At 41.5% G+C, this 25,366-nt stretch overlaps 1 protein-coding gene across 1 annotated transcript in view; it reads right to left on the bottom strand.

The window, feature by feature from the left end:
• LOC115757738 overlaps positions 1 to 25,366 on the bottom strand; it is a 144,347-nt gene that overhangs the window by 53,615 nt on the left and 65,366 nt on the right. Inside the window, 1 exon segment of the mRNA XM_030698123.1 lies at positions 16,329 to 16,510. Coding sequence (XP_030553983.1) covers positions 16,329 to 16,510 — 182 coding nt within the window.

Here is a 25,366-nt window from a genome sequence, read left to right on the forward strand (position 1 = left end):
GGAAAGAATTAGATTAAAGGATATTGTAAGCAAATTATCTCATTAAATTCAATTTCATAACTAATAAAAACATTTAACCAACCCTAAAACTTTTCCTTCATTAAAGCCAAATATACTTATTTATTTGTATTTCTAGCAATACAAATTGAATAATTTAAAACTCGATTAACTGAAATTTGTCTCGCTTGACTGTAATCAACTAGTGTCATTGAGCAAAAACGATTGTAAATATTTCAAATTTCGTAAATGTTTACAGATAAAACTAATTTTCTTGTTATAATACGTTTACTGATTGCATCACCCTGGCAGATATCTCTTCATCTTCATTAATGTGTTGGCAATTCCAAGAATTTAGAAGGCCAGCATTGGCCCAGTTGTTCTGAGGCTCGGCTTTAATTAGACGCCTTCGCATAAGCCTAAACTCTAAGCAACATCAAAGCAGCCGCAGCTCATTGTTGTTGCTTTTATCGTTGTTTTTGTTGTTATTGTTGTCATTGTTGTTGTTGTCGTTGTCGTTGTAATTCGCAACAACCATGTGACGAGGTCTCTTTACGATAATCACCCCGTGAGGCATTTCAATGCAAAAAGCGGCGCAAAACTATTTTTCCATTTAGCTAATTTTGTGGCCAGCGATTTTGAATGCCCCTGCATTGTTATTTATATTAGTGTTGTAGTTGTTGTAGTTGTGGTTGTTCTTGTTGTTAATTTTGCACATTCGTCATTAATTGGCAGCTACTAGCAGCCGCTACGATAGCATCAAACAGAGAACATTCACAAATATTTTATGGCTAATTTGTTGCTGTGCAAATTTTACTGACCTTGCGCAAAATATATTTTTTGGGAATTTTTTGCTAATTTTTCGCTTGTCACCAATTCCATTTTTTAAGAGGCGCTGACGTCAACTCTGCGTTTTGGCTTTAAGTTAACCTTATGGCAACCTTGAAGGCTACGCCAAAAACAACAAAAAACGAAAAGGAGCTGCAACAACAAAGAACTACAACAACAATGGTGCTGTTAAATCAGATATCCTTTGGCGTTAGCATTATGAACAGCATTTATACGCTTGAAAAACTTGGACAAAGGCAACTTTCGGCCAAGAGTGCAGCCAAAATAGATGCAGTCCAAAGAGGATTCAGGATAAAAAAGACGCAACAGTCGCGGCGTGTCATAAATTCAAAACATTTCGTACGGCAAAAAACTGATTTGAAAGACTGACTCCTCGTAATCAAGCTGAGTGGAAGAAAAGCTGCGCTCCTTATGCATTTGCTGCATTTTCTAATGTTGCTGCTGCTTTTTGTACTGCTCCTGCTGCTGCTGCTGCCATGGCATCTCCTTATAAACAATTGAGACGTCGCCATTGTCATTGGCTGTGCCAAGTAGCCATTTGCCGGTTGCGTGCCAGGATTATTATTTGAATGACAGAATTTTCCGTCGAATCCTCTGTTGAATTATGAGAACTGAATTGCTGATAAGCTGTGCCTGCTGCTGCCCCTGCTGCTGCCTCTGCTGCTTCTGCTGTTGCTCGTGGGCAATTATTGATGATTTAACTTAAGCGGCTTAGTCTTATTGACCGGCTGGCAAGCGAAGTCTTAGAATGGAGGCTGAATACCAAGAATATGCAGCTCAATGCAACTCTGTTCGGTTTTCTTTAAGCTCCTTGAAACCGTAAAACTATTTCAAGTAGATAACAAGAATTCAAGTATATATCTTGAATCAATAACAGGATTTTTCTTCGAAAAGAACTCTTAATTTTTTAAGCTGAAAAAGTTATTCTTACGAAAAGTAGATGCTCAGAAAAATATACATTATTAGTCAATCTGAAGGGTGCTCGGCTTGAGTAAGCTTTTAATTGGTTCATCTTTCGCTGCAGAGCTTTGAGAGAACTTTAAGCAGTAAAGCGTGCATTATTCTAGTTAGACACGTTTTAAAGCAGATGTGTGGAACAAAAGATTAGGGTGAGTTTTAAGTTTTCTAATTATTATTTTAACAATACGACCAATTTAAGCTTTCAGTTAGCTCTGCCCGTGTGCATTTTAGCTTTACAGGTACGATCAAAACATTTTCTAGGTTTGCCACGTTCAACTAGTTTGTCAGACTTTGATCCTACAGTGCTTTTCAAACAAACATTCAACTTTTGTTGCATACACATGCTACGTACATATGTCTATAAGAGCTGACATCATGCAGTTTATAGAGCGTTTCAGGAGTTTCTTTTTGTTAACATTTCTTATCGCTGGCATCAGCACTTCAGCTACATTTAAGCCGAAACGTGAAATTGCATTCTAGGTGCTGCTGCTGCTGCTGCGACTGCGACTACGGCTACGACTGCCGCGGTCCGCAAACCCTTTCGCAAAACACATTTTGGTCCATTGTGCAAAATTCAGAGGCCGCAGGCAGCGACGACTGAGCTCAGCTGCTGCTGTTGCATTGAAGTGAATGCAGCTCCTTCTCAGAACAGCTGCCATAAAATTTTATTGCAGTGCTACCAGGTTTGGTTTTTAGCCTTTGTCTAATGCACGCGCTTTGTCTGCAGCCCCTGGATAACCAGCATTCATTTCGAGTGTGTGTGTGTGTGTGTTTGTATGTGTGTAGGAGGGGCTGCTGAGAGGAGGGGCCAGAGCAGCAAGAGTTTGGCTTTTATCCATTTGGCACCTTCCGCTTCGTTGGCTACTTGCGCGGCCGCCTCATCTGCGCCCCAATTAAATTGACTAAACTTGACGATAAATTTTTGCCGCTCGTTGCTAATCGCATAAAAGTAAATTTGCGCATAAATCGACATTTGAAATCTCTGCATTAGACCGAGGGGTAGCCGGGATGCGGAGTGGTTGGCAGCGGTTGGCAGCGGTCAGCGGCGTTGTTTTGCCGGCCGGCCTGGCTGCCACATGAGGCGGCGCGTGCTGCGGCTGGGGGGAGGAGATCAGGCAGGGGAGATCGGTTTTAGCCATCACGATGTGGCCATTTTGTGCGCACAATCGGTACCGTTAGGTTCAACAACAACAATAAACAGGCCGTTGCTTTCTGCTCGATTGCGCAGCAACTTTAATAAACTGCAAGCTGCAGTTGTTGCAGTTGATGTTGCTGATGTTGTTGTTGTTATTGTTTGGTGTTGGGTGTTTGTTGCTGTTTCTGTTGCTGTTGGGAAATTGGTGGCCGAGTCTCAAAGTCTCAGAGATTCAGTCTCTCCCTGGCTGGTTCACTGCGTGGCCGCACGTAAATTGCGACTGGCGATGATCGGACCAGGCAAACAGGCCCAGGAGCTCGGGGATTGGCGCTGCTCTGGCGCGTGATTGAAATGCGATATATTCGCGCCGATTTCGGGGCCAGCGCTTGAACGGAGCCTGGGAAATGCGCAGTGATTTTCACTTGGTTGTATTTGTTGTTGTTGTTGCTGCTGCTGCTGTAGTTGTTGGCCAGGCGATGCGCCTAAGCTATGCAACTTTGGCCCGTACTCTGTTCGCTGTTCGCTGTTTTGTTGGCAATTATTTGCCCACGCCGCTGGTTGCAATCAGCAGGCGACGCTGCCAGCAACGTTGCATGCTGCATGCGGCACAGAAAAATAAAACAATAAAAAAAAAGGTGTTGAAAGCAAAATTACATTGCAATGTGCAGCGGCGGCTGTCGGAAATATGCGCGCTCCAGAGATGCGATATGATATGCCCCGCCGAGCGGCAAAGGGGGTGCGCTGGATATGGTGGGGATTGGATGTTAGGCCAGTGACTATTCGTTTGCATGCCGCATAAAAATTAGTTGCAACTGCAATTTATAGTCTCTTGTTGTATGTCTGTCTGTCTGTCTGCTATTGTTGTTGCTATTGTAGCTGCTGTTGTTGTTGTTATTGTTTTTGTGGATTGAGCTGCATTCGTTTTGGTTTGATTTGTGGTTGCGCTGAGCAACTGAAATGCAATTAAAGTCCACACCGAAATGAGTTTATTGAATTAGACACGTGCTCGAAAATTGGATCGGAAAATTGTTGGGGCCAGGACCAGGCATTAGACACTAGCACAGCGCGAATTGTTTTTGCCTTTGTGTTGTTATTTGAACAACTTTCACCGAAAAACTTAAGCGCAATTTTCAACATCAAGAAGTTTGGCTAACAATATAAAAGTAAAAGCGAGCAGTAATTGAATAAAAAGCTAAGAGAAAAACAACCCAAGACTTTGTTTTGTGGTAACGCGAACGCTGTGGAGCCAAAAGGCTAGAGGCAATTTACAGTTCTATAGGCGTATGTTCTGATTTAGATAGAGAATCGTTTTATATATATATTTATAAGTATTTAGATTTGAATTTGATTAAATGCGCAATCACACTCAGAGTTACCGAACTTGGGTTCATTGCTCCCATACGATAAGTCAGATCGCTGCCAGCTTGGCTAACAAGTATTGCGTACTTTCATTGATTTGGTCGTATAAGATAGCCACGTTAATATCAGCAGCAATATTTAAGACGCTTATCAGGTGTCGAAAGCCAAAGTGAGTGCCAGCAAAAGTGCAAATCTTGATAATATATCGTATGTGCACAAGTATACGACAAACAGAAATGTGTTTTTCACCTCAATGGCAGGCCAATTTCATTGAGGTCTTTTGTTATTTTGCAGCACGCTGGCGCTTATCAGTTTGTACGATAAGGAATTTAAAGTCATTGTGAAATAACAACAAATGCAGCGCATATGAAAGCGGAAGTGTGGCCTAAACGGGCTAAATATTATGAATAAATAAGTATATTCAAAGCGCCAATGTTGCGTATACGCAATATGCCAATTAACCAGCTCAACAATAAATAAAGTGTGCCGTAGAGTTCCGGGCGAAACGCATTTGTTGCCCGATAAATGACAATTATTTTGTCATGTGTTACCTTGCTGTTCAATTATTTATTATTTTGTTCAATTAATTTTGAATTACATAGGTTTTCTTCACTTGGAGCTGCTCGAGATCCGATTACTGTAGAAGCCCACAACAATTTTTGTTTTCTATTTATATATCGTTTTGCTTTTTTGTGAATTTTTTGCAGAGACAAGTTATTTACGCGCCAATGACGTAGCTTATTTATTTTTTGTGTCCCTCAAAATAGAGACAAGTACTTGTTGGGATGGTTGCTGTGCTTGTTCAAGGCGCGATTGTAGTTGTTGTTGTTGGTGCTGTTGTTGCTGCTGTTGTTGTTGCTGCTGTTGTTTTGGCTAGTTGCGTGTGCTGATTCAAATTTTCAGCCTATGCGTAATTTCCAAAAATTTCGCATCGCTGAGTTTCATTTCGTTGCCGTTGTGTTATTTGTTATTTGTTTTCTTTTTAAAAGGCGACCTCTTTTTGTTGTTAATTTGTAGGTTTCTTTTTTGAATTTCTGTGTGTGTGCCTCTGTCTGTGACACACATTTCGTATATTTTGCCCAAAACCGAAATGAAAACAGCAATAAAATCGAATAAAGCAAATAAAAGCCTGACCGGCTCCGAGACTGAGACTGAAACCGAGACCGAGACCGGGGCCCCGCCGGGGCTATGCCTATAGCTGGGCCATTCCGAAGCGAGGTAGCGCCAGACCGCAAAGTAAAATAAAATAAAAATACATTCAAAACAAAAAAAAAAAGTGTAAACAAATATTGAAATTTGACTGCGGCCTTCGCAGGCAGGTGAGCCACGCAGACAAGTTGGCCAGAAGGCGGAAACAGCGCATGGTAAGAAGGGTAAACAACAAAATACACACACACACGTGTTTTTGTTGCGAATTTGTGTGTGTTTAATGCGTAACTGTAAAATGTGTGTCGTGACTCGATTGTATTTGTGAGTGCGTGAGTGCGTGAGGGGCAAGCTAAGCGGGAGATACACGAATCCGTAAACTTAACTCAATGGCAACTGCGTGTTTTTTGCTCACTTTTTAGCACTCCATAAATTGTTGTTGCTCTTGCAATATTTACTTTTGGATTTCTGTTAATTTTTGTGTGTCTCTTTCTATTTTTATTTTGCTCTGCTTAGATAACAGCATTGAGCATAGTAAATACTAGTTTCTCTTCATTGTTATTTTTTTGAGACGTAGTTTTAGTTTTTTTTTTGTGCTCGCCTCCCATTATCAAGGTATTTAGAGCACGTGTTGTGCGTTTCGCACTATTTGATTTAGAATTGAAAGTGAGCATTGATTATTGGCTTTTAAATCGCATTAAGTTATGCGGTTAAATCTACGTTTTCCATTAGATTTGTCAGCAGTTTGTTGTAATGAAATAGACCAAAAATCCCGCCAGTATTGTAAATCCATGCGGTGAAAAAAAAAAAAAAAAACAGTTAACAGCTTTCCATTCCTGGTTAGGAGCCGCATCGTTTACATAGACAAATAGCGCATTTCAATTTTGTCTATTTGGGTTTTTTTTTGTTTTTGTCTGGCTGTTTTGGCGGCTGCTGCTCACGTCCAGAGCTCTCTATGCCATTTAGAGGCTCATTTGCACAAATTACTAACATTGCGACAGCGGCTAAAGACATCGACGACAACGGCAACGACGACGACGACGATGGGCAGGAGAATTGCAATTGTTTAAAGCAACATTAACAAACTGAAAGCAGGGAAAAACCCGATCGAGCCATTGTCACCACATTCCGGCAACGGAAGCCAGCGGCAATGTTTTGCGATTGCCACTAGAAACCTGGCAGCAATGGCAGCAACAGCAGTGGCAATGGCCATGGCAGTGGCAGTGGCAGTGGCAGTGGCAGTTAGCAGTGGCAGCAGCAGTGACAGTGGCAGATTGGCAATCGCCCTAGGGGCGCCCCAGGTCCCTGCCCAGCAGTCATGAATAAAAATCGTATTAATTTAAGGCAGAGGCGATATTTTTTTTCGCGACTAGCCGCTCAAGGGCAACAAACAGGAGCAGGCAACTTGGAGTTGAGCGCTGCTGGCCAGCCTGGTCTGGGTATAAGTGTGTGTGTGTGTGTATATTTGTGTGTATTTTCTATTAGAAATACGCGGACCTCAGCGAGTGACAGGCCTCGGTCGCGGCTGCTTTTCCCCAGGCGGCGGCGACTGCACCTTGCCAGCTTGTGACAGCGAATGCTGTGGTGTCGACTGTACCGAGTTTTTGTTGGACTGGCTTAAATGCTTTTGGCCATGGCCCACAGGCACTGCCACTTTCTATTGTCTCTACGCCAATTGATAAATCACAAGAAAATCCAATTTGAAAATCAGTTAACACTGTGCGGCTGCCGTGGTGCGTGGAAGGCGCACGTGATGTTCAGAATTTTCGCTGCTCTTCGCCTGGCCCACGTGAACTTGGCCAAGCCAAGCGGGCCAACAATAGACAGGCAGCCAGTCACTCACGGACAGCAGCAATAAGCGTGTGACAGTCAAAAGGGCGTAACAAGCTGGCAGTTGTCACATGCAAGCTCGTACAAATAGACAACTAAGACAGACACACCTGCCTAAGGTAACTCGCATGTGGGCAGCTTATGCTGCTGCTGCTGATGTTGTTCCTGCTGCAGTTGTTGTTGTTGTAGTTGTTGTTGTTGTTGTTGCTGTTGTCACTCATATGTCAGCGCCATTGCCAACGCCTCCAGCTGCTTAGCATGCAGCGCTGCATGCGTCAGGAAATGCTGCAACAATTTAGCGGTACTTCGTCGACCATGCGACCAAGTCCATGCGCACGACCATGGGAATTACGCGCTGTCGCCGACGCACTGGCGGCGTACAATGGGAAAGTGTTCACTGATAAGTAGCTTGGATGCGTGGCTTGTGAATTGCTATCAATATTTGATCAATTATTGATTATCGATGACAGTATCGATTCAAAATCGATTGTGATGCATTATTAATTACGAATTGTAATCACACAAGCGGTTAGTCATTGAAAATCGATAAGAATCGTGATTAATTATCGAACACCAATATGAACATTTTGTTTCTAAGAATTTTATTCTAAAATTTGTGGCTTACTGAATTTGTATTATATGGATTTTTATTACAAGCCGATAACTTTATCGACAACTCGGCTTCTCACATTGCTAGTCCCAATGTACCAGCTCCTTTCACGCATTTGGCCCACTCAAAAGCACAACTGTGACTGCTGGCCTAGCGGCTCAGCCCCGTCGAGTACGTGCGTTTGCTTTTACAGTTAAGCGTCGAGAGCCGCCGCACACTTTGGCTAAATAGGTTGCACACGCACACACGCAAGACAAGAGACAACACTCTGACAACAATTCGTTGCCCGCAGGGGCAATAATGCCAGCTGCATTTTGATGACCCGCTCGCCGTTGCATGGCCAACATTTAATTCAATTAACAAATCGCAACAGCCCAGCAAACAAACAAAAAACGCGCCAGGCACTTTAATTATATAGAAATACATACACAGCTCCCCCGAACACTTCAATCTCCCCCCTTCCAACACATTACACCACACCAGCAGGCTAATTAACCGCAGTGCAGTTTATAGCCTTGATTACTTCAGTTTAGCTGCTACTCTTGGAAAATTTGATTTCAAATATAGAGGCATTGAGCTGGCCCTGAGCAAACGTATTGAGGCTCAAGGCTGCTGCTGCTGCGGCTGCTGCTGCCTGAGAGTCAAGTTGAAACGTGGCTAGATGAAATCCCTTCATTAGACTCGGGCAACTTGGAGATACACGCGCGAGCTCGAATGTATTTGCATTGAAATTGCCAAATTAAACGTGATACAACAATTTCATGTAAATGGCCCTCATTGTGTTGCTGTTGTAGGTCGCCCAATGACAAGGCCCAAAGGCATTAACAGAACTTTTCGACCAGGCTGAACTTTAATTGACAACAGACTCAACACAACCGACAGCAACTAAGCCAACAACAGCAACAGAAACAACAAAAATCGAATGCAATTTTCAGTGACCGCAATAGTCGCAAAAATAAGCCAAATCAGTTTGAGAGTTTTGCTATTTTGTTGTTGTGTGTTGCTTGTTGTTGTATCTTTGGGCCGCTGGCTGTTGCCTGTTGTCTGTTGTTTGGCTAGTTGTTGCCTGCTGCTGGCACCAAAGGCTAGAAATGTGTAACTGTAACTTCGTACAGCGCTGGAAAATTATAGTTTGCGGTTTTCTTTTAGCGTTTTTGACTTTGCCAAATGACTTTTCTTGCCAGACGCTCGGACAGACGCACATTCAGTCAGTCAGTCAGTCAGCCAGCCACACAGTCGTCAGTCGTCAGTCGAGGCTCGTCAGTGCCAACACCCGCAGCGTTTGCCATTACAATTGGAAACGACTCAATCAAATTGCCAGTCCCGGCCAGGCTGGGCCGGGCCAGTCCAGATCCAGTCCAGACAAGACCCAGTCCGAGTCGCTGCTTGCAACTGCAATTATGCGTCCGAGCAACCGACCGACCGACCACCCCCCCGCTCCCGGCCACACTGACAATTGCAGCACAAACAATTCAATCTAATTTTTGCGCATTTTCCGTTCTTAGAATTTGCGTTTCGGCTGCAAATGTTGCGTGTGTTGCATGCCATGGCCACGCCCACCGATCTCTGCCCCAAGCACTGCTCATAAGTGTGCACATTAAGTTTTATTGCGGACGATCGAAATCGGCACACAGCAAAAAAAAAGTCAAAACAAGACAAAAAATGGAAAACTAAACTTCATTTTATGAACAACTGTTGCCGCCTATAGATTATTGCTGCTGTGGTCGATGCTGTTGTTGCTGTTCTTGTTGTTGTTGTTGTTCCTGATGCTCGTGCTGCACATCTAAGTGTGCATATCCCTGGCAGGCAACAACAGCGTACACTAAAAATTTACTAGCTGTCGGAAAATGGTTCATTTTCATTTCGTTTTTCCTGACGTGTTGCTCAACAGCTTGTTTAGGCCACATCTCGTCGTCGTTGTCGTCAACACACACGTTTTAGTTTTTCTCATACTCATATGCATATAGATGTATGTATGTACATACCTCTATCTATATATACACAATATAGATATATATATATATATACGTGTATCGCACTCGTATATATTTCGACATCTCTGCCGCGGGCTTATTAATGTATTCGTGCATAAATAATGCAAGACGTTAGCAGTGTCTGTTGCCAGTTTCCGCCACGCCCGCCCCTGCCCACAGCCTGGGTTAGTGGGCCCAAATGCACTTTTAAATATAGCCACTGGCCCATTGGCCGTGCGTGGCTAGTGAGAACGTGTTAAGCAGCTAGCTGCCCCACACCGATGCCAATAAAATCGGACTCCAGCTGCTGCTGTGCCGGTGCCCATCGGGCTGTTGTAATAGAAATGTTCAGCTAAAACCAATTGCAGTTTAAAATGTGCTTTAAACTTTTAATAAAAAAATGTGAGAACAGATTAATCAAGAAAATTAGAATAGCTACAAGCGCTGAGAACAGAATAATCAAGAGAAGCACGGCTACAAGAGCTGAGAACAGTTTCATTAAGAAGAGCGCCAGAGAAAGCCTTAAACAACCGAATATTGGTAAAAATCAGAGGAAAGGATATGTTGTCGCAATTTTATTAAGCTGAGAACAATTTAATCAATAAAGGCACTAAAAGCCTTAAACAACCCAATTGTTAAGAACAAGAGGAATATAGTGTCGAAATTTTATTAAGCTGAGATCAGGATAATCAAGAGAAACACAGGATACAATTGGTTAGAGCGACATGTATAAAATCTCGGTATTTGATTGATTCTAAGCAACTTTAAGCTTTATAAACGATTAATTGCTAGCCATTGAGAACAGTTTCGTCAAGAAGAGCAGCAAAGCAGTGAGTGCTGAGAACAATTTAATCTATATAATCCAAAATTGGAAATAATAAAGAGGGTAAATGTTTAAAAGTGTCAAAATTTGATTTAGCTGAGAACAGTTTAAACTTACTCAATTATTTATTAATTAATTGTGTGCAGCTGATAACTAACTAACAACAGTTTAAGCAAGAAGAACACCATAAAACCTAATTTTTTATTAAAATAGCTTCGTTTATGAAAGTCGATTGATTTCCTGATACTGTTTCTCTTTCATGCTATGCAAATGTACTTCATTGCTTGTTGCCAATGCCTGCTTTAAAGCAAACAGGCGCACATATGTAAAAGTGACCCTGCCAACCGAATCGATTCGAAACTGGCACGAAACCCATTCAAGGCGCCTCCTTGTGGACGGGGCTCACACTGAGGGAAATAAAAGAGAATAGGTAAACAAAAATGATAATACTCCCAAAAAGCAATGCCCACAAAAGACATCGAGCAATGAACTAAACTTGCAATAGCAAGTTTTCAAGTTTTTATTTGTTGCGCCGCGATTTGAATTTGAATGCAAAAATAAAATTTTACGATCAAACAAACTATTCGTGCAGAACATCGGAAAATTGTGTTTACGTTTATTGGAACGGTAAAGGGAACGGAACATTGAGCACTCGCATTTATGAATGTATATGTATGCATCTGTATAAGTGCTGGTATATATAGATATATATATGTATTTATATGAAGCCCCTCCATTCCAAGCTAGAGCCAAAGTATCTCCGGCTAGCTGCGAATGCGAATCCATTTCAATAATTTGCCGTCGAGGGGCCGCCGCCGCTTTTGAAGCAATGCTTAGAAAATGATTATAAATTTATTTTTCCCCCTCGTTTTTTGCATTGCATTTCCCATTATCGTGTTGCCTGCACGCTGTAGTTGTTGTCGTTGTTGTTGTTGTCGCTGGCTTTGTTTTTGTTCTGCTTCAATAATAATTTTGACCCACTTCTGCGCTCGACTTGACTTTTTATTGTACTGAAATTAAGTATTTTTGTTGTACTTATTTTGTTTTTTTTTTTTTTTTTTTTGAGGGCAACACAAACACTCGCTCCGTATAATATTTGTACATTTTCTTGGCGGCAAATATTTTTCAAGACTCGGCTAATTGCCGCTGCCAGCGTCGCCAGTTGGCTGAACTGCATTTGTTGTAGTAAATATTATACATATATATATATTTTATTATTATTATTGTTATTTTTATTTTCTGTAGTTGTTGTTTGTAATTTTAGTCGTGTGCATTTTGTTGTTGTTGTTGCTGCCGTGTTGACGTCACTGTTCGTTTTTCTTGTTATTTATGAATTTTTCACAAGAGCTTTTCACATGCCTTAAGTGGGATACTTAAAGCCTGTGATGCATTTTGTAACGCCTCAGTGGACAACACGTAAAGTGGAATCAATCGAGCCCGTTCAAATGCTAACAACGCAAGCTGAAAGCTGGCATTTAAATATTGGATGGAAAGCAAGAATAAATATCCATAAAAAACAAACGTGATAAAGTGTAGGAAAGCAGAACTTTTATTAATTTAATTTACTTGTTTTGTTAAGAAACATATGTAATTATATATATTATGTACATTAATGAATGCAATCAATTGCAGCGCATTTTCTCAACACCCTTTTTCGAGTCATGTAAATGATTTCAACACACTTAAGAGTACTCAAAGTGATATTCAATGTGCATTTGACAGCACAAAAAATAAAAGTATTTCTATTAAAATAATTACCAATAAACCTTTTGGCTGTGCGCCCAGTTTAAGTTGTTTGCCTTTTGTTTTTCAGTTCGATCAAAGAGCCGAATTCCAAAGTTCTTGTGGCCTGAGGCTATTGAAAAGTCACAGTCGAAGTGCACGCAAGTTTCGGTGCGTCATTGTTGTTGTTGTTGTTTTTGTTGCAACGGTAAACTCGTTTGTAAATTATTTTTATAAATTTTTTTTCTTCGCGCTCTGCAATTTTCTCATATTGTTTGTTTTTGCAATAAAGAACAACAATAATAACAACACGGGTTAAAAGCAAGGCAGCCGCCTGGCCATACGGTAGCTGATGCTGTTGCTGTTGTTGCCGTTGTTATTGTTGTTAATGCTGTTGGTGTTGTTGTTATTGTTAATCATGGCAATTACAGCAACAAACAACATGCCTGGCCAATTGGCGCTTACACGCTTTCATTAAGCAACAGCCCGCGAGCTGCTGCAGAAACAGCTGCGTTGCTCAAGCGGTGGCGGGGGGGCTGGGCGGCCAGTAGGGGTTGGGCTGGACTTTGCGGGGTCTCGGATCTGGAGACCGGCCGGTCTATGCAGTCTAGCGTTGAAAATTAGCACTGACGCAACGCGTTCGCCTCTTAAATTGACATTTACGCGATAATTACGCGCTTATTATATTTATTACCAGTTTTTTCCGCATTTAATTCTTTCTATTTTTTTCCAGTTTGATTTTATTTAATTTTTTTCCCTGCCGTTTTATTGTATTGTACTTTTTTTATTTTATTTAGTTTTTTTTTTTTTGTGCACTGCGTTCTTTGTCTGGTGCTTGGGGCACGTCATTCAGCTGAATTGCAGCGCTGTGCTCTGTGTAATATCTGCCGGAAGGGGACAGGGTTGGTGTGGGTAGGAGGTAGGTTGGAGGGGGGAAAGAAACCTTGAAACTAGAGAGCTGTCAGCTTTGTCGAGGAGTCTATTAAGCCCCAGATAGCAATAGACTCCATACGAAACATGTTTTTAATGTAACGACGTCATTTGGACGTTGACTAAAGTGCGATTAGCAAATTGCTGGGTGTATCCAAAGAATCGAAAGCCCAAAAGGCCAGAACAGAGAGCAGATCATACGTATTGTAGTTACACAGATTAAACAATGGCTGCATTTAAGCCGAAAATATATTCCAAAATTTAATAAAAATATTAGCTAAGAACAAAAGAAAAGCAAGTTTATCGATGGATTATAATGTGGGTAAGTAGGGAACAAATATAGCTGATGCCATAATGAACCACACGCACACGCACATACACATTTGTGAGCATGTATGTTTATTACAACGATTGGGCCCACGCTCGTGTGGCTGAGCCCCCCACAACTTTGACTGAATTGAAAGCAAATATTAATTATTAGCTGATTTGTTTACAATACCAATTATCAATAGAGGGGAAAATAAAAGAAAAATGCTAAACGAATTTGTTTACATATTCTGTTTACGTGAACTAACAGAGCAGACGCAACTTCAGCGATGTAAATTAATAAAAAAAAAATAACTTAAAAACAGCATTCACAATAATAAAAACACGCGTACGTAAGCGAGAAAAGCACATTTCAGATTAGCAGCACTCATGGAGAGGGGTGCTGGCAGATGATCGGGGTAGCAAAATATTACGTCGCATTACGTGTTGGAACACGCGTGGCAATCGTTTGATTAGTGTGTGTGTGTGTGTGTGTGCGGTATGTGCAAGGTGAGCGGGTTTCTTTTTGCTGTGTGTATGGAGGTGTTGTTATCATTACACGAGTACATTATAATGAGAGTGAGTGAGAGAGACCGATAGAGTGGGAGTGACAGAAGGTGGGGAGGAGGGCAGGGAATGGGAGGAGAGCTGCGCATATCAAAACACCGCATGGCATGAAGACGACGACAAAATGGCGACGACAGATAGAACCCATAACCCATACATAACTAGAGCGTGTGTGCGCGCGTATGTGTGTGTGCGGCTGTATTTGCCTATCTGTGCGCGAAATAAACACTTCCGCATTCGAGTTCGAATTCAATGAAACAATAACAACATCAGCAGCAGCAGCAGTAGCAGCAGCAGCAGCAGAGGCAGCAGCAGCAGCGGGAAGAACATCAACTGGACGGCATGTGCGTCGAGAGCTGTAAGATAAATGCGACCGGCAAAAAGTCAACGCTGGGCCTCTCGCTGCCCCCTTTGGACCACTCTCTTCACTCAACAAGCAAGCCCTCCCCCTTCGGAGAATTGGGTGGGTGCTGCGAGTCTCTCTCTCTCTCTCTCTCTCTCTGTCGCATTGTATGTAAGTAATTAAATTAAACTGGCGCAGCGCCTCGCGCTGAACTCAATTGAATTTTATTTGAATTTTATTACAGACATTGTCGGCTGCTGCTGCGACTGCTCTTGGCGCATTGCAGTTTATATTATTATTGTTGTTGTTGTTGTTGTTCGGTTTTTTGTTGCTGGTTTTAGTTTTAGTTTTTTGATTACGACGCAATTGAGTGGCCTCCCTGCACGAGGTTTCAAGCCACAGCCCAGTTACCGAGAGCATGACGTGCTGAATTCTCTTTGCTTTTTTTTTTGTTCGCTTTTGCCTTTTTATTTTGATTATTATTGTTATTACTTTTATTATCAATTGAGAACGTGGCCGGCATTTTGTTTTCCTTTTTGTTTTTTTTTTTTTTTTTGTTATTTTGTTTTCGCTATTTATTTATTGTTTTATTTATTTTTTGCCGCCCGGCACACTTGTCGCTGCGCGTTTGTTGTTTTTGCACACTTGAGTAATAGTTTGCCGTGCGGCGGCGCGCGAGGCTTATCAATTGAAATTGAAATGAAATACGCCACAACAATCAGACAGCTATTAATTTCAATACGAAATTCGCATGCCCTACGGGAAATTTTCTACATAGTTGTTGCAGTTTTTTTTTTTTTGAAACGAAGCCAAGCATATAAGCAGAATGTGGCTGATTTGATGTTATATTTTTGTATAACAAATTTATTTTTTTTTAATTTTTAAATTTAAGTAAAAATCAAAAGATTTGTATAATGCCCATAAAAACACCAGTTTATGCGGGTTATTTTGAAGAGTATCTAACAAATCGAAACAATGTGACTATAACACGCAAAAGCAGTCCAGATATCGCGCGACTATTTGACGTCGTAATCAAATGTTATTGTCGTCTCTTAGACTTCGGCGTCGTCGTCGTCGTCGTCGTCGTCGCGTCTGAGCGGTCAGTAATTGAAAATTTGAATTATTTTGCAATCAGTTGCCGTCGTTGTCCCGGCGAAACATTTCGCAAAGCAAATGGACGTAGTCACCGCCGCTGTCTCGTCACCGAACGTTGGCGCGAGGGGACAAAATTGGGCGATGGCCGCTTTATATAAGTGTAATTGCAGCCACGGACGGCGTCTATGCTAAATAGCAATAGCCGGGCGGTGTCTAGCCGGTTGTGCTTAGATAAGACCCACAAAACAACCAACGAATCGAGTATGGGCCGACACACATTATTAGCAGGAATATCACAGAACAGACTGTATCTGTCCGTGACTTGGCGGTTTGTTCCGCTAATTTGTCGCCGCTTATGAATTATTGATATAGCCTAGACTCCATCGACGCCAGGGTTGCATATTTATGCAAAGTGCGCGATCGCCAATTCGAAAAACCAAAACAAACGAGAAATATAAACAGCTCGACGAAAGAACACCCTATAAACTGTCTAATCGATCTATGTAACATACATAATTATTTTATAATTGGCAATAAATTAATTTATGTGATTTTCGTTTATTATATATGTATATGCATTTATTATTATCTGCCTCACTGTCACTTGATAAGGAAAATCTATAGTTATTTGTTGGTGCGAGGGTATGTTTAACGGGCATTCAAATCTAATCTGGTTTACTCACTTGTTCGGCGGCGTCAGTGGCGTCAATGGCACCTCAATACTGTGTGTGGTACGGCGGCGGTCGCCTCCCATGTCGGCCAGGCGAGCAAAGTCCGTGTCGCGATCCTGATCGGCCAGACGAGCCGAGCGCCGTGACTCCAGCAGGCGCACTTCCTCCAAACGCTTCTTCAGCTCGATGGGTTCCTGGTAATTGGTAATTGTAAATGAAAGAAAATGCAGTTAGTAAATAGTTTTAATTGTGCTAGTAAATTGTACAAATATCAATCAGAATTGCTTATCGCTCTTCTAAGTAATTTTCTATCGCATCGGCTGCTGGGTTTTTTTTTTTTTTTTTTTTTGCCTTTTTTTTGTGTCTCGCAACAGATACTCGACTGGGTACAAAGTGAAGCCGCATTTGTGAATCATTTGTTTTTAATCGTTGGCGAGCATCGTACAATTTAAATTGTTTTGCCTTTAGTTTATAATTATTTGCTGTCATCAATTATATATGCGATACAAAAAAAAGTTAATTTTTTATGGGCCCATTTAATGCAATATCGATGGCATTTTCCCAGAAAACTTCAGTCACGCTAAAGCCAAACACAAAATGCAACTGTCAAAAGGTTATTTATTGTCATCATAGAACACAAATTTTCCGAGAAGCCGAAAACACATGTTCAGCTAATCAATCTAATAATTTAACTAGACATAAGCAGGGAAAATAACAAGCAAATAGCTAGTTAAATTCCAAATTGCCAATAGAGTGTATTGAGGCAAAAGTATCTCAGGCTAAAGTATCTGGCGGCGGACATACATATAGATATTCATTAAAATAGTAGGCTCGTTCCCAGGCTGGCGTAAAAGAACGCCCTTGAAAATTAGACAATGGGTGCGCGGGGAGTGGGGCCCAATGGGGTCAGTCGGTTATGCGGCACGCCCCAAAAGCACATTCGCGTGCTCTACGATAGAGCAAATAGTATACTTATTATTATATCTATTCTTTTATTTATCTTTTTTTTTGCACTGTCGCCTTTCACATTTTCGCATCTATTATAAGCCGTGCACACACACACACCTTCCACACACGGCTGCATAGATGGGGTGCATCTGTAGTATTTGTATCTTTATGTAATCACCTTTTTGATTTGCAGCGGCAGCCTTCGAAATGTGAATTTTTACACAATTCTCTTGGCTGGCAGCGGCTATTTTTCAGAAAACACTTTTAACAATTGATTATGACAAACATCTGTATTTAGTTATTTCAAGTATTTGAATTTGTATTTAATTTAATTTTATTTAATTTTTGCTATTTATTTATAAACTTTTGCCTTTGGCTGCTGCTGTTGCTGTTGCAATTGCAGTCGCTAGCGGCACGGCCAATGCCTGGCCTATAAATATGAGATATTTAGATATATGCAATATTGCAGCAGATACATATATGCAAATGCATATGTAGCTGATAGATTAGATTGGATATTTAAGTGTATTTAATTTGTCACTTATTAATTGTAATACGCCCGCAACAAGTTTTTTAATGCCAAATTGGAGCGAACGCTCTTGGTTGATTTTTATTTTTTTTTCTGGTCTGCTGTTGTTTTTGTGTTAATTGGGCACAAAACGCCGGCCGGCGACGTCAGCAGCGGTAGCCGGGTAAATGCGTCAGCGGGGCACGTATCTTACAGATACAACGCAAACACCTACTAACGCACACACACACACACACACACACACCCCCTCGGCGAGGAAGATACACACGCACACGCGCTGCGGCGGCAGTCAAGAATTCGTTGACGTCGTCGTGAGTTTTATTTTTAATTATTTAAATATTTGGTTGTTTTTGTTTTTTGCTTTTTATTATTTTTTTATTTGCGCCAATGTCTCGCCTGCTGCTGCTGAATTTGGGCTACTAGGCCTCGTTCTTAATTTTGTATATTTGTATTCTGTTGGCACTCTTTCTCTTAGGCTCGCGCGCTTTAGCTTTTTCACTTAACTTGGCCAAAACACACAAAACTTCACTTGCACTTTTTCTTTTTATTCGGTTGGCTTCAAGTTTCACACGCTTTCGAAAATTTTGCTGGCCTGCTGTTGGGCTTGGACTTCAGTTGTTGTTGTTATGGAGGTTTGGACTCTTGACTTTGTCTTTGCTTTACTTGTTTTTTTCTTTTTAAATATATTTTAATATTTGTTCGCTTTTGCTGTTATTGGTTGTCTGCTGCTCTTGGACTGGTGCGAAACGTTCGCGCGCGCATTCAAGAATGATTCTGTGCGGCGCTCGCTGGCCGTTGCCGGGTTCGCTGCCGGATTCGCTGCCGCTTCGGCTCGGCGCTCGACTCTCGGCGGCGCTCGTTGAGTTCGGCTTGCACTCGGCGGCGGCTCTCTTGGTACGTTTGCGCTCTTTCGTTCGCAATTTTTTCCGGTCGCACTCACAGACACAGATGCAGATACATGTTGGGTGAGCTACTTGTGACGTTTGTTTTTGTTTCTATGCTTTGTGCTGCCTTTTCGCATGCTTTGGCCGCTGCCGCCGCAGCCGCAGCCGCCACCGCCGCCGCAGTCAGCCGCTTGTGCCGTTTGTTTATGTATCTACAATGAGCGCGTATTCGTGTATCTGTATCTGTTGATGTGTTTGTGTATCTCAGCAACAATTGCACTCGCACTCTAACTCCGGGCAGCCTGCCAGTTCCTGTCCCAGTTGCCAACCAAATCGCACTCTCACTGCGCCGTCGCGCGCTCTCTTCGAGTGCAACTCAAATTGGCAAACAAAAAACTCACTCGAGTTTTTTACGTAAGCACAAATAGACAAATAAAAAGATATTGTATCTGCTTGCACTGAGTAACCAACCGCCCGCAGGTAGCTGCATTCAGCTCACTTTATATAATGTTTACCTGTTGTCTGTCCGTCTGTTGGCTGACTTTAACGGCTCGTTCTGTGCCTTTGTTGTTAGCCCGGCTCAAATCAGGCTCTGACCAGGCAGCGCAGCTTGCCGCGGAACTTACAAAAGGCCGTGTTGAAGCATTCGCCGATCGCGTTGTTCACTTTGATTTAAGAGCAATTAGCTTTGACTTAAGAGAAATATTTTTCTTGTTTATGACGCGCCGGTCGCTGACGATAATGACGATGTTGTTGTTGATGATGATGATCATGATGATGAAGGTGATAATTAAGCCAACGCAAAGGCAAATGCGAGTGCGGACGCTGACGTCTGGCTAGCATTGATGACGAAACAAATGCCGCCGTCCCATCCGCTGGTTTCAAAGTTTATTGTTTTTGATTTTTTTTTTTTTTTTTGCTGGCTTACCTTTGAGCTGAGCTCATGCTGGGATTTTAACACTGAGCGAGGGGATTTTTAGAGCTTTACGTCTTAATGCCAACCGATTTATGCAGTATTTATGACACATTTAATGCCAGCTGATGGAATAGTAGACCAAACGATGTTTCGCTTGGATAATATACTTCAGAATGAGATTATGTCTGCATGTTATGCTAGTTTTTCATCATCTAGCTCAGGTTGAGCCCACTTTCGAGTCAATCAGACTACGTTTATTAATTATACATTTTAATATTATGACTATATATACTCACGTAAAAAAAGATACTTTTGTTAAGTTAATTTAAAGTGAAATTTTCACGTTTGCCGCTAGACTTTATCGTTTTCCTCTGCTATCTTTGCATTAAAAATATGTATAATCCTTTTAAATAAATAGCCACAATAGATTATGCCTATTTATATGGTGCCCAATATAAATATTAGATTAGTTTTGGCTTATCAGCGGCCTAATTCCAATTGTTTTGTTCAGATTTTGGACTATGGAACTTTTGTTGACAAGCTGCCCACAAAATCCAATTTGAGCTTCAAGTCTGACAATATCCAACCCCATATCAAGTTGCTAGTGAAAGTGAAAACTTGTTGCTCCAGTTTTATTTAGCTTGTAAACCTAGACCCTAAGCCCAAAAATTGCCACTATTGTTGTATGTGGTTGAGCATAGCTCAGAATTTGACAATGTGGCTGTCGACTGCGATAGACAAAGAAAACAAAATTATTGGACGAGGGTCGTATGTACTTGTATGTGCATGTTCTATGTTGTGTGTGTGTGTGTGTGCGCGCGTGTGTGTGGGTTCGCATTGCTGATATGCTGCTGCTGTGGCTGCCGATAATAGGCTACATTTGCGGCGAGATAGCGCTTATCAGCCCTAACGGCTATTCACACGAGTACGACGAGACGCGACGCGGCGCTGACTTATGCTTTGGATACGGACGGCTAAAGCCGCACAGAACACGCCCAGTTAGTAAATAAACGAATGCAGTCTGGGAATACCGCTGGTCATATGTGAGTGTGTGTGTGTCTAAGTGTGTCTGCTGATAGCGCCATTCGCGATAAGTTTTCAACAACAAAACATTTGCGGCCGTGGGCTCGCTTAGGACAAGGCCAAGCGGTCAAATGTTGTAGGCCACAGTAAAAAAAATATTTTAAATAAATAGGAAAAAATATACGGCTACGCGTCAAAGCAATTATGTAGCGTAAACAAACAATTGAATGCTTCAGCAATTGTTGCTTTTGCTTATGTATCCATCAGATACGATGATAAATTGCAGTGGCGCATGCGCAAACTTTGTCAATTATCACACTCCAAAAATATGTATGTATGTGTTAACACAACAGTATGACGCCCATCGTCATGATGATGTAGATCATCATCATCATCGGAAAGACGCGTGTCAATTCCCAATTTCGTAGCTGTCCGCGATCTGTGCGAGCCTTCTTGAAATGCGCTAAACGTGTGCCGAACACATGAGCTGCATGCATAATCGTACCACAAATGAGATATGATTATGTATGAGTGTGCTCGTAAATACTTTTTAGGGGCAACACTTTGCATATTGATTGCATCTCACTTGCGTTTTGGCCAGCAGCAAATGTGAATTGAGTATTGCCTGACAATTGCGAAATATGATATCAAATTCAATTAGTTAATGAGCACAACACAAATTAGGTCGACAGAAATTTCAAGGAATCGTGACGATTTGAAGCAGTGAAGAATATTCAAAATAGAATACATTATTTGATTATGTCTCTCAAATATGTATCTTCTATTGGTATTTGGTGACATCACAATCTAATGCGAGTTTTCAAGTAGAGGAGGAGGAGGTAGAGACCATATAAAACTATTTTTCTACATTCATTCAAGATCATTGTATCCCCATTTATAATAGCATTCACAACCGCTTTGGGATTTTAGTTGGTTGTGGTAACAGAATACAATTTAAACCCAGTTTCTCACATTGAAGATCATTCTAATTTAATGTTATTTAGTGTCATTCCATATACAACTCACAACTACTTCAGCATATAATTTTATGGGCGCTGTATAAATAGCGAGTGGAAGTAGCGAGTAGTTAGGAGCGAGTAAGTACGTATACCAGTTGTGGGAAATGAAAATAAGGACACAAGCTAAATCTTATGTTTAATGTTGGTATACGGATTTATAGATTCACATGCTCCTAAATAGTTTACCAGCGCTGTCAAAACAGCGATTAGTTGAAGATCAGCCCGATTTCTATTTAGGGTTTTTCCTTTTTATAGAACTGACGATACCTTTGACATTTAGTTATGTTTGTAGAGTATAAAAAGCGACTGACAGCTGCGAGTCATTAAGAACGAGTAATGCTGCTTAGGGGTGATCCCGGCATAGTTCATAATAGATTTACATGCTCGTTAGTCCAATATTTTATCTGTTCAGTTAAAGCAGCGAGTAGGTTAAACGAGTGAAAATGAAAACGAGGAGTCTAAAACTATATTCAGCTTTTTCCGCATGCATAACACTCTCATTTATTATTATATATGAAATAATATACTAGGTACCACGCGAATACCTAGTATATTATTTCACATATTGCTCGGCAAGGAACCTTTACCAATTACTTGGCTATCTACGCAAAACCATCTCATTGCCCATTTTTATTGTATTGCCTATGTTCATGTCAATTGTTTCTGTTTATTTGTATAGTATTTCTTCCGGCGTACCTCTCCATTTGCTATGGCTACTTATGCTGTTTGCCTAATTTGCCGGCCTAGCCCAAATGGTGGCCCAGCACTTTTTCGCAACTCGATGCCTTTCAAATGGCCAAGAGAGGCGGCTCGTTGCCAGCTGCCGCCAGATGACGTTCGCTTATGCAATGATCACAGGCGCTGTTTTGTTGTCGTTGTCGCTGTTGCTGTTGCTGTCGCTGCCGCCGTCTGTTGCAAGAATACGCGACGAGGCAAATTCACGAATGGGGCGCCCCAAAAGTTGCCCACGTGCTGTGTGCTAGCAATTTGGGTTAATTGTCTATGGATCAAGTCTGCGTCTAAACTGCGGCTGCAACTCCATTGTGCTGACTGACAAAAAAAAATAAAAATGAAATAAAAAATAGCCGAAAAAAAGCATTAAAGCCGCTTAACGCCTTGCATTCTGACACGCGTTCGCTGCCAATTTTGTAAAATATGGCGCATGTTAAAGGCGCACAAAACTGTCACGATTACCCAACGGGGCGCGGGGCATCTGCGATATATAGATAAATACGTATGTATATATATTTTTTTTTCCGCAAAATTATGCTTGACGCGGGGCTGAGTCAGCCCCACAATTCAGAATTCAACTTTGCAACGTCGCGACTTTGACGATAATAAATTTTAGGCGTCATTTGACGCGTTTTTGAAAAAAATAAAATAATCAAAACTGAAAGTGCGACGCGTTGCTGTTGTTGTTGTTGTTGTTGTTGTACCTGATTGTTGTCATTGTTGTTTGTTTGCTCTCCAATGCTAAATAATAATCATGTTTTACGTAACATTTACTGCTTGTTACAGTATTCCCTGCTGCGGTATAGTTTGGATAATGGGGTATATTGAAAGGCTTTGATATATATTTAGGTTGAGCATGATATTTGTTCTAGTTTAATTTTAAACTTAACTATCGTATCGCTAAAAAAGCTATCTACAAATTGGTCTACATAAATTTTAACTACAACAGCTTTGTCAATAGTTATTACAGGATATATTAACAGTTGAGCATTTTGCTGTCTTTAATCTATGAGTCGTTGCATGCACCTTGCGATTTGGACTTCGGTCTTGTGACAAGTTATCTGTGAGCTCGTTTAGGATCGCACTTAGCATATAGAGCAGAGAGTGAGTCAAGTTTGTAATGCCGGAAGTATTGCTTGCTGTCGGGCGTGGCTCGTCTTATGATTCATTTTCCATTCGGCGCATTCGACTGAGTGGAATTCAGTTCTTTACACAGTTTTCTTTTTTCTAAATTGAAAACCACTTAACCCATTTGCAGCATAATGCGAAACATTCGAAGCAGGCGACAAGCGGCTGCTGTCAAGGGCGGGGGCGGGGGCGGGACCAACGGCATGGGCAGAGTAGAGGAAAAAACTGCGCTGCTTTATGGTTTCGTGCTTGGGAGATCACAGATGATGCCTGGAATATGGCATCGGCTGGCAGCGCTTTTATCGCCTAATGAAGTTTTAAAAAGTCATTAAAGCAACTGTTTTTCATTCGCTCTGCCTCTGAGGCGTTTTGTGGGTCATTTATGCAAGGGGGTTGCAGCGGGGCCGGTTCGAGAGGGGAGCTGGAAATGGGCACGGGGCCGCTGTGCCACAAGTTGTGCGATCGATGGGGCGATCGTTCGATCATTCGTTCGACTTGCAGCACATGTTTCGCACACTGTTGCCGCGATTAGCTCTGCTTTCGCAATGGCCAGCGACAAGCGAACGATTTTTCTGCCCAGCTGGTTGCCACAATCCGAACTGGCCTGAACTCGAGTGGTGCGAAGAGAAGTCAAAAATTGTTTGCCTCTGCGAATTGAATGATGCAACTTTTATGGCAGTTGCGCTGACTGCCTCGATGTGACAATGCGAATGCTGTAAGTGCGGACTTGTGGGCCTGGCAGGGTTTTGGCGTTTATGGATAGTTGAATCATTAAACAAAATTTAATGCATAACATTGCAAAGAACTTAAGAGGTTTATGTAATTGGAATTTACTAAAAAACAAAACCTTGATGGAACATAAGGAAATGATCTAGTCGAGGCAGTCTGTCGAGTAAGGGACAGAACGCGACTCTCATTCAAGTATCGCCTATCTATGCAATTTTCAAAAATTCAATTGATGCTTGCAGACAAGTGCGTATGAGTGAAGAAAAAAGGAAGAGAGTAAGAGAGGGAGAGATAGAAAAATAGGGCAGATGGTAAAAGATAAGTATGGGAAAAGGGAAAGTAAGAATGAAGGATAATTTAAGACTTATTAACTTTAACGCTCCATACATTACTTTAAATAACAATAAAATCATGAAGATGTCGAAAATAAAAACGGTTCCCATTAAAAAGGGAAATAAATATGAACTGCTTGTACGAGATTATACGTACTTAACATGGTACTTGCAGGTCCTTTTATTCATACATTAAATTAATAGAGTGACAGACAGTCCTCTTTCGTCTGTAACAGACACTTGCACAGCTTTGTTATACACACATTATCAATTTCAGAGTTAAAGTCAATACAAAATTCAAGAAGTTCCCATAACAACGTTATACACATCAATTTCAAGGCAAACTCCAGTGTCAAATGATGTTCAGTCTTCAGTTTTTTTTTGTTTGTTATAAGCTGTGTGGTATAATCTCTCACCTTGTTTGCCACTTGACCCACTCGAACCACTTGACAGCTAACTGTGAATGCGTATACGTATCTAGTCAGTCAATGTGCGAACAGCAACAACAACTACGATTCAGATTTGTAGTCAATGCCGTTGGCGGCTGTTGAAAGTTTTTGCGCACCTGTCCACCACCTCTCGGCACCCCTCTGTTAGAGGCGCCGGCGCGCAGCGCTTGCATGACTTGCCAATAGTTGTGGCGTCTCCCTCGAGCCGGCTCCACACCCCCAGCCGGTTGACTGACTTGAGTTTCATAATACCCATGAAAGCCAAGTAGGCGACTTTGCTCTGTTGTTGTTGTTATTTTGTTTCACTTTTTACGAATTTTAACTGTAGTTGCTGTTGTTTTTATTGTTGTTGTTGGTTTTTTTA

The sequence above is a fragment of the Drosophila novamexicana genome, unplaced genomic scaffold, assembly GCF_003285875.2.
Source record: "Drosophila novamexicana strain 15010-1031.04,08,12 unplaced genomic scaffold, DnovRS2.1 tig00000108-arrow-pilon, whole genome shotgun sequence".
In the NCBI taxonomy this organism is placed as follows: Eukaryota; Metazoa; Arthropoda; class Insecta; order Diptera; family Drosophilidae; genus Drosophila; species Drosophila novamexicana.